General features: G+C 38.7%; 1 protein-coding gene across 1 annotated transcript in view; it reads right to left on the bottom strand.

Annotated features, from left to right (window-relative positions):
* ATP8B4 (ATPase phospholipid transporting 8B4 (putative)) overlaps positions 1-19,751 on the bottom strand; it is a gene marked incomplete at its 5' end in the record, with an annotated part of 163,171 nt that overhangs the window by 135,169 nt on the left and 8,251 nt on the right. The window contains 2 exons of the mRNA XM_016210159.2: positions 483-581; positions 3,186-3,299. Coding sequence (XP_016065645.2) covers positions 483-581; positions 3,186-3,299 — 213 coding nt within the window. The remainder of the gene's footprint in view (positions 1-482; positions 582-3,185; positions 3,300-19,751) is intronic.

The following is a 19,751-nucleotide window of genomic DNA, read 5'->3' as shown; positions in this document are numbered from 1 at the left end:
TTATACACACCATCTCATTTTGCCCTCCCGACGGTGCTGATATCATTGGCCACAATTATTCAGCAAAGGAAAGGTTCAGAGAAGTGCTTTGCCTCATGTTACACTGCTAGAACGTGGTAGGGTAAGGTGTCTTTCTCCAAAACTTATTTCTTTCTTTCTACTCTACCATTTCACTCTTCTTTGAAGTATGTCTGTATGAATAAGACCTTTAAAGCCAATTTGTGGGAACTCATGTACCTAAGTGAGTACTATTCCTAAAAGGTCAGATAATGTGGGGAAGTCAGACATTTATCCCAAAGATGTCATTCATTATTCAAATCATTACTAATTCTATGACTTGTATTAATCATCAAATAGCAAACTTTTATATCACATTGAACAAAAGAGCTTCACTTAAAAATTCCAAATGGATCCTTTTTTTGTAATTCTGAGAGATCCAATTGAAATTGAGACTTCAGGAATGCTCAGAAGCAAATACTCACGTAGTCATCTGTGGCATCTTTGACAGCTGTCATAGTTATCACCAGGACCAATGGCACAATGGTGGTAAACCAGGTCAAGGAAGAGATTTCTGGAATCAGCTGAAACAAACATTTCAAATAGTTTAGGGCTTTTAAATTTAGTAAATATATCTTCCAAATGTTGTTATTTAATTTTTAAGACTTGCCAGAAATTAATGGGATTATATTATTTGTGCACATGTAGAACAACTTTCAATAACTTGCATTTGCTTAGAAGACACATAGAAATTATGTATCACTGAACCACTTTTAAGACTGCCTGACAAAAATATAATTCTTATATCAAGTTAAGAAGTAACCTTCTTGAAATCTTTTATAGATGATGAGCTTTCCCAAAGTAATAAACATCATCTGTCTTTTCTCAGTTCCTCATCTCAAGTTTTAACAATTTTACCAACGCCTCACCAATTCCCAAAAAGAATTCTTTGAGCATCTACCTTGAGGCAGACACTGTACCAAGTACTTCCCATACAATGTATCATTTGATCCTGAGAGAAATCCCTTGAGTTAGACTCTATGCCGACTTGTCTTATACAAAGCCACAGGGTTTGTATGCCATGTAAATAGCACCCCAGTGCAAAACACAGAATACACTATGAATGGTGCCCCAGAGGCAGGAAAAGCTGCAGCCGTGGGTATAATTTTTCCATTGTATAAATAACTATCTGAGAGGCCAAGCAGCTGGGCCGAGCACACACACTGCTAAAATCTGAACCTCAGTCTATTTGACTTGTGCCTGTACCTCCACCTCAGAGAAACACCATGGCAGCTGACATGCTCTCAGAGAGGTGGTCTTCAAGTGGGGTTCCATTTGGAGCTGCTGCAGAGCCCTCGGGCAGGGAGGTAGAGATGGTCAGTGTATGGAGATCAGGCCCCATTAAAACAGCTCTAAACTTAATCAATTTTATATAATAGCTTCCACATAAAATTTAAAAAACAAACAACCTCAAAAGGCTTTGAGGTACCAAGAAAAACATTGAGCTGGGTGGCAGGAAAGCTGGATTCTAGTCCTAGTTCTATCATTAACTTGTAAAAGCTTTATATATCATCTAATGTCTCTAGGTCCAATTTCTTCATCAATAAAAGAAAGGAGGCTGGAATAACCTTCCCAAAGGTCCCTTCTGAATGTAAAACTCTGTGAACAGATGTCTTTGACCATGAATAAGAAAGCCATTAGAGAAATGAGCTCAAACTTGTAGAATAATATAAAGGATTATATGCAGAAACAGAAAGCAAATTCACAGGGGAGGAAAGGAAGAAATAAATATAGAATTCTAAAGTCTCTTTAATAAACTGTAAGATGTACATTCATCATTTTTTTTTTTTCCTGTTTAGTATCCAGTCCTTCTCAATTAACTTATTTTCTTAGGGAACTACCCAACCCCTTCTACTTTCAGTTCATGTAATTTTGGTGCATTGATTCCATCATGGCTCCAGGTTTGGGCATGTGCTCAAGGTCAAGACAATCACTGCATCAAGTTCTTCAACCACGGTGATGGGTTTAGGGCTAGAGGCACAACTCAGCACAGTCCAATCAGAGCTCGAGTCCCTCTCCTCCTCTTTCTCTTTCATGCCAGAGTTGAAGCTGGGAGGGTAAAAGTTTAAAGCTTTCAGGGTCCTCCAGGCACAGAGGGCCTGCCAGAGAATGAGGCCAACATGAAGGAAAAGAGAGAAAAGCGATGTCACGTCCTGTTGAAGCAGTTTGTCTGTGAATCCAGTCATACATGGAATGACATGTGCTCATAAATATATTCCCCGTTTGCTTACAAGAATTTAGGTTTCTGCCACTTACGACCAAAAGATTCTTAATGCAAATAATTATTCAATTAAAGAAAAAATGGTCCTCAAGCTATTAATCTAGACTGCACACAGCTATTCTGTCTTCCTACCTCCTATAATTAACATAGATTCCAGCACATTCTCAACCTACCAGTGTAGTGTGATTAAATTATTCTGAAAGAAATACTAAGTAAATAACTAGCTAATGTGAGCTGTTTGTTTGTATGTATATACATTCCGTGATCTATGCTTTTTTCTTTCTAAAATATCAGTAAAAGTTTAAATTTCATTTAGACCCAAATTTTAGTCAAATGGGAGGAAAGAGCAATGTATTTAACTACCAGTTAACCACTCATAACTATAAAGAAAAATAATCACTCTACAGTGAAATAACATATAGCATACATCATTTATTTTATATATGTAAAATGTGTCCATGTTCTTAGATGCAAATGAAATTTGCCATGTTAAGTTCCACAAACTACTACTCTCTAGACTCGGTGTCTTCACTCCAGCAATACCCCTACTGTCGACATGAGGGAGAGAAAGAAAGGAGGGAGGCCCTGAACAGTCATTATTAGACTCTGGTTTGGTTCAAATAAAGTGCAACACTGCATTTTCAAATTACCTCAGTATTTAAAATGATGAATGTGCTAGTTTTTACCCACTCCTAGCCCTCCCACATTTGTGAGGAGAAACAGCCATAATAACATTAAAAATCTGGTAAGGATGGTTTCACCTAATCATGATCATTTGGCTAAGTGAACTAACTTACTTTTTCAAATTATATAAATACTTTAACAAACAGATCACATGTTTTAAACAGATCAAATTATATAAATACTTTAACAAATAGATCACGTAGAAATACAACATAAACATTACCTGTAAAATCAGAAGGAAAAGGAAGTAGGCATTTGCCACTCTTTGGAACTGTTCAAATAAATTAATTGGCAAGAAGGTGAGAATGTTGTACTTGGATGTGTGGATACGATTATCCTGAAAAACAAACAGCATCATGTTAGTTTGGGGCAAGGGCATTGCTCATTATCAGAAATAGTTCTAAAACTTACAAGCATGGGTTATACCAGAGCAAAAAATATAAGCCAGTTATCTAGGAAATTTTAAACTCTGTGTGGCCCAAGACCTTCATTTTTTCCAAGATGACATGCTCCTGAAAATAGGTGAAATCACCGTTCAATGCCATAAAATCTTTTATGACTAAAAAATGTATAAAGTGCAAAAGTCTTCCCCTGATATTTTTTCACTCTTATGCATTCATTCATTTGGCAGATGTTGCTTAAGCACCTACTGTGTGCAGACACTGAGCTCATGCTGGGGCCCATGAGATTGGAAGGAACTTCTGGGATCATTTGATCCACCTTCCTGAAGCATGGACCTTTTGATTACTCTGACAAGGTGCCCCTAGATCTGTTATTGAAAGTCTTCTGTTGTGGGAAACTAAACACCTTGCAAGGCAGCCTGTTTCCATTTCAGAATGGAAATTGCTAAAGAGGTTTTTTTGATAAGAAACCCAAACCTGCATTCCCTGTAAGTTCTTGACATGCGACAAATTTCATCTCTGAGGTAACCTAATCCAAATCTAAGCTCTTTGCATGTTGACAGCCTTCAAATTTTTGAAAATCACTCCTAGAGTTCCCCTAAATCTTCTCCACTCTGATCCAGACATTCCTGAAGCCCTCAGCCATTCTCCATGACTTATTTTATAGACATCTCTTCCCGATAAGCTTCTTTTGGAATTATCCCAATTTCTCTGCATCTCTCTTAAAATATGGTGTTCAGAACCAAACACATATCAAAAATTTAGTTCAACTAATCCTTGTACAACAGAGGCTGATGTTCTGTGTTCTGGACTACTGTATTAACATGACTTAAATTTTATTCTCATTTTGGCAGTTGTATCTCACTGTCTATTCATACTGAGTTTTGATGAACTAAAATTTCTAGATTATTTCTTCATAAATTACAATTAAATTTGGTTTCCCCTTCCTAAGGATATACAGTTGATTTTTTTTAAATGTCAATGTGCAAGATATTTCATATATTCCTATTATACCAGCCTAATAAGTAAATATTTACTCTTGAGTGAATTATTCCAAACTATTAAATATTCCTCCCAACTTTGTGTCATCAAAAAATTTCAAACACATGCCTTTTATTATTCTTCCAAGGCTAGACATTTAAAAGGACAGGGCTATAAGTGTCCTTCAGTGAATGAATGGATAAAGAAGATGTGGTACGTCTATACAATGGAATACTACTCAGCCATAAGAAAGGAGGAAATACTGCCATGTGCAACAACATGGGTAGATCTTGAGAGTATCATACTAAGGAAATAAGTCACACAGAAAAGGACAAGAGCCGTATGATTTCACTCATATGTGGGATATAAAACAGAAAGCAACAAATGAGCAACAAAACAAACTCATAGACACAGACAACAGAAGGGTGGTTACCAGAGGGCACAGGGGTGGAGGGATAGGAGGAGTGGTGTATAAAGAGAGTAAAAGAGATCAAACATATGGTGACGGAGGGAGACCAGACTTTGAATGGTGAGCAAACAATGCAATATACAGATGACATTATAGAATTGTGCACTTCAAACTTATATAATGTTATTAACCAATGTCACCACCATAAATTGAATTTTTTTAAATGGACAGGGCTAAATACCCCCCAAAATTTTTTAATTAAAAAAAAAAATTTTGGCAAACTACTAGAGACCTGCACAAATTATTAACATCTTTTTCAAGTGTTTACATAAAACATACTAGGTATGTTTTACTTAACCATTTGTAAGTCCACCTACCTATACTCCCATGAGGCTTAAATCTATCTTATTTACAAAGAAGGCATGAGAAATTTGGAGTCGTGCTGAAATTCAGAATCAGCATGCCCAGGGAATTTCCATCCACTAATATTTGTAAACTGAGGATAGTCACTGTGCCTGGTTTTAAGTAAACCTACTCTGACTCCTAGTCATCACTGATGCTCTTTAGAGAAAATAGTCATCTGTGAAATGGCCATTTTTAACATTTACCAGGAACCAATGCGTCTAGCTCTGTGCGCTAAGTTGTAGGAGAGTAAGAAAGGTATCAAGAGAACTTCCAGCTTAGTTGGTGTGATGCATAGTAATGTGCTAAAAACTGTTCTGTAAGTTAATGAGGCTCTGTAGCAATATCAAGAGCTGGGCTGGGAAGAAAGGCTGTGAGAGCCGTCATGACACCTTTTTCTAAAGGAGGGACTTGAAGAACATAACAGGGAAGAAGAAAGCTAAGGAGAAAAAGCAGTTAACTAAAAGAATCACATATTCCCATTTTTGTTTTATATTTTCCCTCTAAGTTGAAACTAAAATAGAGGTTAAGCCTGTATCTTGCTAAAAGGACAGACAGAACATTGGCTGTGACATTCAAAACCATGGCAGGAATTATTTAAAAAAAAAAAAAAAAAATCCCACAAAACTGAATTCCACATAGGTGAACAGCTAATTGTGTGGTATAAAGTGATAATGCCAGATGGAGACTGTGATGATTTTTCTCCTATTTGCTTAAACTATAGCAATGATTATGTTTGTTTACTGGCTCTGTTGTGACTTAGTCACAGATGATGCAGATCCTCACAGCTATGACTGAGAACAAGGACCAAGGGCTCCCCCTCCTGGAGACTCTCTGGACCCATTTACCTTTGTTTTTCAACTGAAATGAAAAAAAAAATGTTTTCGTTCCCACTGCCCTGTCCAAGAGTATGAGTATTCTTAGGAACTTAAATCAGCTACATTGATGTTCCATCGTTTCACTGAGTCAGCGTACATCAAATGGCAGTATAGTCCATTCCATAGTACAGCACAGACGATCTCCACAGCCCTCTTAGCTTTTCCACCACAAACCACTAGAAACGCCCCAATCCAGAACACAGGACGAAGAGGACAGGCATGAGGAGAAGGAAGACACGAAGTAGAAAGAAATGCACCTGGAGAATCCATACAGCAGCTTTAGTGCTGGTAGAAGCCAGGCTGGAAGTCATGGTCTAGTCTGTGAGGCAGGTGAGCCAGGTAACCGACCCCATACGAGGTAGGCTTAACCACGCAGTCAGAGGCAGTCCCAGACCAGGGCAGACCTCCAGGCAGGGGGAAAGAGCCCACTCCTGGAGGAACATCAGCGATGGCCTGCTCCCTGGAGGAAGCTCACTTCCAAGAGGGAGAGGGCAGAGCTAAGCTGAGGAGGCCCAGGTATTCCTCTGAGATTCACACATGATTCCACCTCCCGTGAGGCAGAGTAAGTTAAGAGGTGGAGAGAGAAGTGTCACCCCAGTAGACACCTCTCCACCTGCAAAGCAACATCAGGGTAAGGAAAAGGCATTGCTCCTCTAGAATATATTAGTATAAAGGCCCTGAGGTGGGCAAAGCATGGCACACTTGGAGGTCTAAGAGGGAAACTAGAGGCTTCACTATAGATGTCAGCACAAACTGAGGCTGGGGAGGCCGGTCCCTTGGAAGCTATTCTTTGTGATAAAGACTAAAATTATAAGTGAAGAGGGAATTACGGAAAGGTTTTAAGCAAAGAAACAACTTGATGGATTCTAATTTTAAAACATTACCTTAGCTACCAGGTAGAGAACAAATTGGAAATGACACAAGAATAGATGGAAAGACCAATGAGGAGGTCTTTGAATTAGTCCAAGTGAGAGATGATGGGTGGCTTGCTTAGCCCAGGGTGGTGGCAGAAAAGGTGGCAACAAATAATAATAATAACTATTATTATTATTGATGATGATATTTACCAAGCTTTTACTGTGTGTGCTGTTCTAAGAGCTTCACATTCTTCAATTCATTTTATCTTCACAATACCCTTATGAAATAGGTGCTAAAAACCTTATTATATATAAGGGGAATCTAAGGTTCAAAGAGATCAGGTAATTTGTGCAAGGTTGCACAGTTTGTAAGTGGTGGAACCAGGATTCAAATCCAAGTGCTCTGCTTCCAGAGTCTGCCCTCTTCACTGCTAATGCTCCCCCCACTCAGTGCACAGCAGATGCCTCTCCTCCACTCTGTATTGCTAGTCTGCTGCCACTTTCTGACAAAGGGAAATTTTGTATATCTGCCTTTTTCCCCTCTTGAGTCAACCTGCTCAGGAAGAGTCCCAGTTACCTATTGCTGATGTCTGAGTGCAGCTTCCTTGTATTCTCTGTCAATCCCCTTTACGAGTGTTGCTTTGGGGCCTTTCACAGCTCAATGAGGGCAAACAGTACAGCTAGCCACTTCCTTAGCTAAGCTTTCCCACACACAGAAGCTGCAATAGCCAAAGTCCTTTACATTTCCAATACTGACTACTTGGTGTAGGGAAAGAATAAAGAAAAAGGTGATAAATTCTTCAGAGGTGGGCCATCAGATAAAATGTTAATAGAAGGAGCAGCATGATTCCTTACAGTGCAGTTTGACTGTGTAATCATATTGCTTAAGAACACAAAGCAAATAGAAAATAATAAACACTGCAAACAAAACATTTGGGGAGTTTGCCTCAATTCTTCCACTGGCAAAATGAAGCTAACGTGTCTCATCTATATATAGTACTGTTGTGGAGATGAGATCATAGATGTGAAAGCATTATTGAAAGAATTATACAAATATAGGGGATTTTTTGTGAGCAATCTCTAAATAATCCAAATGAATTTAGGTAATCCAAGGTACTAGGCAGGATATACTGGGTATGCCACAGTAACACAACACCAGAGTCCTCATAGCTTAACAAAGTAAGAGCTGGCTTCTTGCCGGTGCTACTACTTGTCCAACAGGAGCCAGCAGGGAGACTCTGCTCATCACAGTTACTCACAATGGACCAGCCACCATTTCAAAGGCTTCCAGTTGCTGTACCAGAAGGAAAGAGAGCTCTGGAGGGCCTTGCACCCACAAGTTAATGCTTTATCCTAAATGCTTATAACTCATTGACCAGAAAGAATCATTGTGTATCCAAAAGGCAGAAAGCCAGAAACACTAATGGACATGGCTAATGGCCACCACAACCAGAAATGGAAACTAGCCCTAGTATTTGAAGACACAAGACACATCAGCTACAAAAAATAAATGTCAAAAACCTGTGTCAGCGCTGCACATCCAGTCCTGTTTTAGTGTCAGGTATGAGAGCTATGTGCCTACCTGCCCCTCACCTCAGCTAACAGTGCTCCAAATTGCATAGTCCTGTGGGGTCTAGATGGATTCAATTCCCATCTACAACTCCAGGGTCAGGCCCAGATTAGTTTAAACCAACTACATGGCCCATCCTCCTGTTTACAATTTTGAACTCAGGGATTAGCACATGACCTATGTCAACTGTGGGAATTTGTTGGAGATACCTACTGGGTTCCAATCTGAAGCAAGTAGCACTAGGGGTCACTGATAGCATGTTGGGACCCTGAGAGAGGATGCTGCCAAGAATAAACTGTACAGAAATGCAGAGAGAGAAACTAGACCAAGCCTCTCCTAAGGCTAGCCCTACCTCTGGGCTTTTTATTTATATTATCTATTCATTTATTTTATTATCTAAGTCAATTTGAATTGATTTTTCTTTTACTCCCAACCAACCAAACACCAGGTAAGAACATTAATATATATATAAGATCAGCTTAGGTTTTTATATAACAGTTTATTTTTATCTCTATTATTTGCCTTAAAGAATGAGTCACAGGAGGCCAAGCCTAAATGCATGCATTCAGTGGCTGTCTGGGGACACTGCCTGTGTCTGTGAATCCCACAGGCCAAACCCCAGGAGCTTTTGCAATGAGTACCATGGTCTGAGCACTATCAAAAGATCTTTGCACATTTGATGAAACATTTTTATGTCATAACAGCTATAAAAAGTAACTGTCAGGAGCTTGAGGGGAGGAAAGTCTAGTTTTCTTACCATAAGAGCAGGCAGATATAATACTGTTATGGTACAACCTGAATTCCAGAGAGAAAAATAGTCATGGCTCTTAAGGAGAGATTAACACTAAACCATAAAACAAAAAACCAAAAGAAACTGTCCACCGACAACTTGCATAAAAAAGGAAGTGGCCTAAAGGCATTTGCACCACTCAGGAAATATGTGAAACGCCCATGTTTACGCAAAGATTCCAAAAGAATGCATGTATGGGGCAAATGGGCCTGGAGATTGGGAGTCTGGCGCCTCACTGATACCAGGCAGAACCACAGCTTCTCAGCTTTGTCAAATGGTGCCCAGTCTGGAGTCCCTTGCGTGCAGGGTTGGGAGCCAAGAAGAGATGATAGTTCTCCTCTATGAACACTGTTGAGAGAGGTTCAAGCCACAGAAGAGGTTTTACAGACAACTGTCAATAAACATTGGATGCAATCATGATCATGGTAACATTCTCCTGAGCCTGGGCTCTCCACCATGAACAAAAACATTTGTGGGAGGGGAAAGCGGAGGGTACATTTTCCCCTACATTCACCTACTCATTCAACTGAGGGCCTGCTATGCATCAGGCACTATGTCATTGAGCCAGGACTGCAGATATGAACAAACAAATTCTCTACCCCCTAGAGCAAGTTGCAATATATTTGTGGGGAATGAGGCAGGAATGAGCAAACAATAAACTTGTAAACTGATGAGACAATTTAAGAAAGTGATCAGTGCTCTGAAGAAAACAGCAACAGAACAGGAGCACCTGGCCTGCCAAGACTCCCTTAGGAAGCCTGCTTGTTTGACTTTGCAAGTTACTGCAACCTCAAGATTGCCCTATCTGATGAGACCGCTGGGGCACCAGTGCCCTCAGGGGATGACCAAAACAGTTCTTCAGGCTATCAGAAAAAAATAAGAACTTTTATGCACCTATTAACAAAAAATCTTTACGTTAAAGTTACTAATGTTTAATGCACAGATTGTATTTGCCATATACGTATACACATATATATACTTACATATATACATATATTTATCTAAATAAATATGTATAAATACATACCTATAAATAAATATATGTATATTGGAAAGGTTTTCTTTTTACAAGTAGGGAACATGCTCAAAAAGTTTGAAAACGGTCAGATTAAACATTGTTATGGTCAAAGGAAATGAGGTGACCCGCATGTCACCAAAACTTGGACACAGAATGGAGAATGTATAGCTCTGTGCACAATGGTATGTCTTTGTCATACAATGACACCAGCTAACATGCACTGTCTCCTTACATATGCCAAGCACTGTGCTGAGCACTGTCCATACATTATCTCAGGTAATCATCAAAAAACCCAGTGAGTCCGGCCGGGCGTGGGTCAGCGGTTGAGCATCAACCTAGGATCCAGGCGATCAGGGTTTGATTCCCGGTCAGGGCCCATGCCCGGGTTGCGGGCTGCAGCCGATCAATGACTCTCATCACTGACATTTCTGTCTGTCTCCCTCTCCTTTCCTCTCTCTGAAATCAATAAAGATATATTAAAAAAAAAAAAAAACACCCAGTGAGCTATTACTATTTCAGTACCATTTTACAGATGAGGAAACTGAGGCTTAGAGCAGCACTAGGGTTGCCCATTAGAGCTGTTTCATAGATTCATGTGTTCCCTCAAATGCTGTTTCTTGGGAAATAAGTCAGAAACAAGGAGTTTCTAGACTCCTTCTTGATCATTGAATTCACGGACCCTTGTAGAACATGCTTCACTTGGTGAAAAAGAGAACCTCTCTAAACCAAAGCTGAGGGAAGACTGCACATTAATTCAGTCAGCTAAAGCAGCCCCTTTCAATCTTCTCAATCTAGGGAGAGCATCACAGGACTTGTCTAGGGAGCTTTATTTCCCATCTAGACTTCAGAAAGCCAGACTGTGGCTAGGCATGCTTCCCGGCCTCAGTCTCCCCCCAGAGCAAAGCAAAACCTTGTTCTCTTTTCTACCCTCAGGCCTGGGTATAGTTCCCAGCTTCTGAAAGACTATTCTAGAACTAGTAAATAGCCTATAAATAGTAATTTATCCACAAAGAACTAATTTGGGGCAATTACCAGGGGAACAAATTAAATTTCCCTCTGAGGTTAATTTAATGATACTAATATTTTTTTCTCTTGGGTGTTTAGATGCATGCAATGTATAAAGACTTTTAACTAGTTCTAGATAAAATGTTAACTTTCCTTCTGTGACATCTGAAAGAGGATTGAAGATACTCTTAAATTATAGAGAAAGACACCTAGCATATCCCTTCTCCAGACAGATAAAAGGTAAAACAGAAGGAAGGCATACAAAAGAGAAAAGGGGAAAAAAAGGTGGTATTTCAGTGGGACTTTTATAGAGCATCCCTAATGACTTGTTTGCCTCCTATTACTTCTTTGCCAAAGCTCCTCTGTGCCTCCTCCTTGTAGATCAGCCATCTGCTGGGTAGCAGGCCCTTAGCTTTGGTCCGTTGGCCCATCTCAGTCTAGGGCTCTAGAGACCTTGAATGACCAGAGTGGGCATTTCTTTAAGTTGATTTTGGGCTGGCTTGCTCAGGCCAGTTTCCTGAACTACAGCTGCGTCTTTGGACAACTTAGTGCATATGATCTGCTTTGTTTATTAGGACTGAAAATTAGACCATGCTCATGCTGCTGTGCAGTCTGGGAACTAAGCCAAATTTTAGGCAGGACCTCAGTGTTTACAACAATAACAAACGCACAATGGAAAAGTCCAGTTAACGAGGAAAGACACCCCTAAAGAATTTCCCAAAAGGCTGAAGGGTAATAATAACACACTACAAATAGTCTAATCTTACACTAGGGTTCTACACAAATAACACCAGCTCTGGGGTAACTATGACATTTTCTCCTGAACCCCTGGTGATCAGATGAGAAGTGCGTGCAGCTCTGACCCCCTCCCTCTGCAGGGTGCTGGGGCAACTGGGACCCCTGGCCAACTCATAAAGATGTCATCCTAAAACATGCCTAGTCTTTCACAGTCTCCAGCCTCTCCTTATCCAAGGTTGAGTAATAAATCTCAATTAGACAAACCCACGCCACCTGGCTCTGTGTTTTTTGTTTATTGAGTGGTTTTGTTTGGGAGTTGAGGTGTTGAGAGGGAAGAATCTAGGACTGGATAGGAAACAGAGAAGGAAAATTCTCTACATGGACTGAGGGGAGAGACAGGCTTCAAAAGCATCTTCTATCATTAAAACACAATAAGTATAATAACAATTTATGAATAAATTAAAGTGTCATTCTCTTATTTTTTGTGATCACATCATACACAAAGGGTTTAATGAATTTTCACCAAATCTGGAGGTTTTGCTTAGGATAAATCGTGAGTTAAAACAAAGACTACCCCAAATTTGCTTTGGGGAACTGGCAATGAGGCTCCCTAATGACATACATGAAAGTAGGCAGTTGTCTTTTGTAGGAGCTGACACAGAGATTCAAGAAGCTCATATGAGTGTTGAGCAAAGCAAGGCTGCCATGATGTGAACAGAGAAAATGAAAATGCACAGCGGTTTCGAATGCGCGTCTCCTCCAATAAAACTCACTAGAACACATGCTCTAAGTTGCTGAACTGATTTGTAACTGAGTTGCTTCTCACTGGAGTAATTCTAAGTACCAGGCTCCAGGACAAGTTGCAGCGGGCATTTATTTATTTAATAGTTAACGATCCACCCATGCACCCCTGGGGCAGCCAGCTAGCAATAACAGTGAGTGTACAAAGCTGCTTTGGAACAAAGCCAATCAGATTCTTTCCCCTTTTTCCTAAACGAATGAATCAACAAATGAATGAAGGAAGGACTCCTGACTGCAGCACCCACACCTTCTCCACCGTCTCATCCCACTTCCTTCATATTCCTCCTCCCCAGCGCATTCCTCTTGTACATTTCTCCTCCTCGATCCCATCACCAGAAGTAAAGTCTAAACCAAGTTCATCCAGACCCCTGAGCAAGTGCTTCGGTTTGGTGGGAGGAAGAAGCCAGAGGAGTTGGTGGGTTTGGCAGAACAAAATCAGGAGGCATCTCATGAGAATAGAAGACTATGCTCTGCGTCCTTCCTGCTGAGGGTCACCAGTGGCACTATAAATAGGATTGGAATTAGGAGCGGGTGGAGAAGACAGAGCATTAGGGTCTGACTACGTCATGTGGCCTGAGGCCTTTCTGAGAAACTGGTTTTCTCCCCATAGTTATTGTTTATATTTATAACAACAAAGGATATCAAACCCATTTTAGATACTCTCCTCCTGCAATAGTTCTTTCCGGTGAAATGACTCCCCTATAGCCTCGGTAGGGAAAGTGACATCCAAAAAGGTTGAAAGCACTTGTATAGACCACGCCAGAGTCCTGGCCCCCCGGCACCGCCCTAGGCTTCTAGGAAGTTTTCTGTTTCTAAACCTGAAGAAATGGCCCCACTGCACTGTGAGCTCCTTGAAGGCAGATGCCAATGAGCCTTGTCTACCTCTATGTACCTCACCCCTGTGCCAGGTGCATGGCAATTCCTGAATAATTGTGGCTCTTAATAATTTGATTTGTAATAATACTTCTTAACTTTTAATAATAATTGTGGCTGTTAAATAAATGCTTAAATAAATGAATAAGAAGTAGACTACAGCAGTGACTCAGAGAAGCCTTCTACCAAAAATGTACACACCTAGTATACACCTGGCAACATGCTACCCATGGGATAGGGAGTGAAGGGGGAGGCAGATCATCACTTTCAGGACAGCTCTTTGTATCAAAAACTGTCTCTGGCCTCTACTTGTCCCCTATAGACTATGAGTCTTTGGAGATATTTTATTTCACCACTAGACCATGGGCCTACATCAATGTCACGGGTGAAACTCTGAAATGCAGGCCACCAAGACAGACCACAAAACAGTGTCCTCAACTCACCTAAACATATTGTTCTAGATTTCTTCTCCTTCAACCCTTAGAAAAATATATTGGATGAAAAGAAATACCACGCATTTTAAATTTAAGCTCTGGCTAATAAAAAGACCAGATCAAGCATTAAGTTGTTAAACAAAGGGCTATGGAGGAAATTCAACAGATAAGTGGAGGCAAGGGGGAGCATGGCATGGGGAGGAGAAGAAATGGGGGTGGGTGAAACCCTTTCTTTTAAATGATAAAATGCAAAATACTGATTATTTGCACAGGCAAACAGCATATAAAACCTGTATGGTTTCAAGAATTTATTTATAATTATTTGTTCATAAAACATAAATTCAGAACTATTCCCTAGTATCAAAATATTTTAAGTATTGATTTTTAATACTCATACATGTAAATTTATATTTGATTTTTTAAATTCAACTATCTTTTATACTCAAAACATTCAGTTTCAGTATATCCCAGAAGTACTTTTGAGTGAGCTCATAATTTTCTTCAATCAGTTTAGGTTTATATGGGCTTAAGGTGACTGACACTTGGCTTTTTGAGTAGCCAAATGGTTCCCCAAATCCAGACAGGGATTCAAGTGCAGTAGAAAGAAATTAGTAGGTTTCCTAATCAAGTTAGGTCATTTTTATACTGTATAAATGCAACATGGTAGTTCACCATTTTTTCATATTTTTAAAAGATATTTATTACCAATTTTAAAAAAGATATTTACTACCAATTGAACAAATTCAAGAACAGAATTTATCTTTTCTTAGAAAATAGTCTTTCTAATCCAAATATGGTGAAAATGTTAATTATAAGTTTAACACCATTCATTTTCATACTTAATATTATAAATTCTTATACTGTTGTTTCATTTATGCACATAAAATAATCTCAAAATCCCAAGGGAATAGCAAATTTCTGAGGGGCAAAGACCTGACTTTATTCTTTTTTAAAGTCTCTAACAACATGTAACTAAGTGATAAACACTAATTACTCAATACAAGGCTGATAAATCCAATTGGAAAAATACAAAATAATACATAGGGGAAAAGCAATCCTATTTATCAGAACAGAACATGAGCTAATATAATTGTTAGTAATTCACAACACAGACCAGTAATTTCTAGTACATACCTAGAGAAGTGCTTTTGCCAAAGAAAGATAGGTACTAGCATAAATAAAGATTTTTCACGTTTTATAGCACAATATCTTCATGCAGTTCATTAACTTTATCAGAGAACAAGGGAGAAGAAAAAAACAAACACCCTGTTAGCTTATTTTCTCACCTAGAAAAGTCTGAACAATGCTTCCTCTGCAAAACATTATGAAGAAGTTCAGCCCATTTGTGCTCCTAACCTCAAAAATGTGTTGCTTAGAACAATGGCATTTTTGCGGCATTTGGTCTACAAGAGTGTTTAAAATATCGCAACATGGGACTAAGTGGTTTGCAAGAATCATAGAAACATGACTTAGAAAGGAATCTTCAAAGTTCAATTATTCAATCTATCCTCCTGCTTCCATATAGAAGTTGTCTAAAACAGCTCTGTAATATATTAATTTTTTAAAGGCTTCTGCTTATTAGGATAGAGAGCCATAATGTAACATATTTAGACAAAAAATGGGTTGGTAGCAAAGAAATTAAATTCTAGAAATTGGGAAGTATAGTAGTTAAATTAATAAGACATAATGACTAATGACTCAATGGCAACTTATAGGGCAGTGTCTAGTGATGAGGCACATGGCTATGTTGTACTCAGTATTTTTATTGATAACTTACATCAGTGATTCTTAATCCTGATTGCTCATTACAATCACCTGGGGAGCTTAAAAAAAATAGATACCAATGCCTGGACATCACCCCCAAAGCTTCTGATTCAATTGGCCCATTGGATCAGATATCAACAAAGATTCAGGAGGCATGCTCATTAAGTCCACATATGACACAATAATGAAAGGGATAATTTAATGACAGCATAAGTGCCTGTTGTGTGCCAAGTTCTATGACAAGTAAGATACAGATGAAAATGAGAGTTAGTGTGAAATTAATAGGAGTCAAAAATCACCAAAAAGCTAGTGCCATCTTAGCCTGTATTAATAATTCTTCTACTTCAAGCTGGTCAAATAACTTCCAAAGTATTGTGTTTGACTTCGGAGCAACCCACTTTAAGAGGTTATAGAAAAGTCGAAGCTCTTTGAAGAGAAAGAGAATTGGAGGTTATTGTCCTGGAGGTTAGTCTACTCAGTGAACCCAAGTTTGATATTTTAAATACAAGTTATCAAAAAAAAACCTGTCACATAAAACAGGAGACACGTCGGCTCTGTTTTGGCCTCAGAAGAAATACTACACTAATGGGTAATAAAGCAAGGGAAGATCAACATGGCTCAATTGATGGAAAATCTGTATAAAATCAAAACTATCCAAAGACAGGAAAGGTCGTTTGGGGAGGCAGTGAGTTCCCCTCCTCTAGTGGAACATACACCATCTAGATAGGTAGTCAGTGAGAATTGCGTAGGGAGAAGTGGATGGGAAAGCTTTGAAGGATAATTCCACACTGAGATTCCATCATAAACTTAAGCTAACTTAACAGTACCAGAGTTGTCACTCAGGTTTTATACAGAACAACTCTTCTCCCCAGCACTTTTGGACCATTGGTACAGAATGATATCAACATCTGCAACTTATCTAGATTGCATCTGGACAGTCATAGCTATAATAACGTGACCTCGATTCACAGCAAGCTTGCAAGCCAGGAGCAGGCATGAGACACAGGACAATTAAGGCTGCTAGAGATGACAAGACAAGGGTATCAGAAGCTAGAGATTTAAATCACTGACCTGGATATAAGAATCTGATTGTTGTCCTTTGATTAATTTTTCGAAGAATAGTTCACTGTTCAGGCCAGAACATTCTTACAAAGTTTTGTACACATTCTCATAACTATAACCTTACCTACCAGCACACATATATATATTTATATATGTGGCCCCTAATCAACTCCTGGAATCATTTATAAAGTGTCTTCAAATTTCAATTTAATGCCTAAATAGCTTGTTTTTGTAGGAAACTGCATGGAAAGTCAGATATAAAATACAGCAGTAATCTGAGTACCGCTTTTGTAACAGTGCCCACGAATTTGAGACTACGTTTTTTAACATGAGTGATTTGATTAATCTTTCAGCTACAATTGTAAAATATGATAGTTACCATCTTTTAATAATATGATTCACAGTCCCCAACCATTTGGGCCAGTAAAGAAAATTACAAAACAAGATTAAAAACCACTTTGAGACCGTTGAGGTTGGTGGTTTTTCGGTTAACTCTCAACTGTTACTGAACTTGCCCAATTTTATCCACATGGTTGATTTATGGATTACTCTCATAATCCATTTGCCAACGGAGAAAACTGCATTTGTAGTTCTCTCTTCACACAGGAAGCTACTTTCCTTCCTGCTCTATCTTTTCATTCTTGGTCTTAGTTTAAATCTGTTTCACTATAGCTAGGCTTAACACAGCTCCAAAATTCTAACATCGAAATTAGCTTATTAACTTTTCTAATTCCAATTATATATTGCTTGTAAACTTTTTTATTTCACATCATTGCAATGAAGAAAGTACAAGTAAAATAAATAGATAAGCCAACTCTATGTGGATTTACTTGAAATTCACTTCAGCCAAAGCCAATGAAATGAAACCAGTTTATGGGGATGCTAAAATTATCACAAGCCTGGACAGGTAAATAAGAAACTCTTGAGAGGTTTAGAGTTTAACTGGATTTTTTAACTATCTTTCTTTTTAATTTATTTCCATTTTTATTTGATGTTTCCAAATATTAAAAAAGTCAATATTCTTACACCAAAGATCTCAAGTGAGACCATGCAAAGCAATTCAGTTTTGCTGCTTTATACAAGTGTGTGATCAACACCAGAAAACCGACCGGCATGAGTATGGTTGGAAAATTTCACCTGTTTACAAAAACCAAAAAGCCCAACAACATGCAGGATAGTTGCTACTTTGTGTCTTTGAGTCAATATGAAAACTTGTAATTTTATTCAGGAGGCACAAGGGACTGAAAATTGCAGCTGCCCAATTTTATCCAACTACCCCACAGAAAACACAAATGACAGTCCCGACACTATAATCTTTGGAGGGTTGAGCTAGGAGACACTTTCTGTTATCTGCAGTAGATCCAGCTGTTGAGCCTGAAAATGTAGACTTTTTCTCTGAACAGTAATAAATCCTTAGGGCCCTTCCTCTAATTTTGCTAGACTGGGTTGTAGAAGAAGAGTGAAGAGCTCCTCTTGTGAAATTTAAAGTGTGACAACTGTAAATGTTCTGTTGCATTATACAAATTTCTGCTAGTTGCATAGACTAAAGGCAGTTGTTTGCTAAATGGCACTGAAGAAAATCCTGACTCAAGTGGCACTACTTCGTCCAAATGCTTCTGACCAAAGAAAATTATACAATATTTACAGGCTTACTTTTAAGAGACGGCTGATATTAATACTGTACATGTTTTACAGGTCAAATACATAGTCTAAGAGTTTATAAAATAAGTTCATGCATTGTTAACTCTAAGTGTCATGAACAAGATACCTCCCCACCCACTCCCCAAGTACAGTAATAGCATTTCAGGTGGACACAGTCCCATATACAAAAACAATCCAGTTTCTCTACTGTGTTAAGTATGTAATTTAAAGAAACTTCAGAGATTACTGAGAACAAAAATCATAGTCCAGTGAAGACTGATAGAAAGTGTCATTCTGTGGGATTTCAAATGTTTTCTTTTAAAAAGAAAAAACCACCCAGAATGCATCACCTCTATAATATCAAATTCCTGGTGATCGAGTTTGATCACACCACATAATGTAGAATGAAATGCCATTGATTACTCATTCCTTTGACAGCATTAACTTGTGAACTAATGTTTACATCTAGTTCAGCTGCATTTATGGCACAATATCTCATTTTTTAAAGAGGCACCAATTTTCCTCAAGTGGAAAAGCACTCTATTTTTAGCAGCAATTATGTTTTTAAAGGTTAACAATTTGCAGAACAAATGTATAACTGTACTTATTTTCTACTTTATACTCACCAGTTATAATATTTACAAAAATCTAATGTCTACATGCATAATGACCCGCTCTCATCCCCCACCTCACATCTTATTCAAAGGTTTCCCCTCCCACCTCATTTCTGACCTGCTCGGGGAAGTACAGGAGTTTCAGATAACGTACTTATGTATTTTAGAGAAGGTTCTTGATTTTAATATGTATAAAGACAGTAGAAGACCAAATAACTCTTAGTTCAGATATGTTCCAATGCCCCAAAAGTTAGTTATATGATAAACAGTACCTACTGGCAATCTATAAAAGATGAGACATTCTAAAGGTGCCCTAACAGCCTAAATCTGTAGCAGTTGATCAGCAAGAAGGTCATTTTCACTGTGAGCAGTTATCACTGACTGGCATGTGAGGTTAGACTCAATCCTAGGTGTCATTATTGGTAATCAGCAAGTTTAACGGAAGAGGTGTCACCAAATTCAAAAACTGAAACTATATTTTAAAAAGCAATTTACAGTGAGCGAAATTCTGTTCTCAGGTATTCTGTGTAAAGAGAGATTATGGATACAGG

This window comes from Miniopterus natalensis, chromosome 1 (genome assembly GCF_054644295.1).
Source record: "Miniopterus natalensis isolate mMinNat1 chromosome 1, mMinNat1.hap1, whole genome shotgun sequence".
NCBI lineage: Eukaryota > Metazoa > Chordata > Mammalia > Chiroptera > Miniopteridae > Miniopterus > Miniopterus natalensis.
The sequence above is the reverse complement of the archived record's forward strand: the minus strand, read 5'-3'. Positions and strand labels throughout refer to the sequence as shown.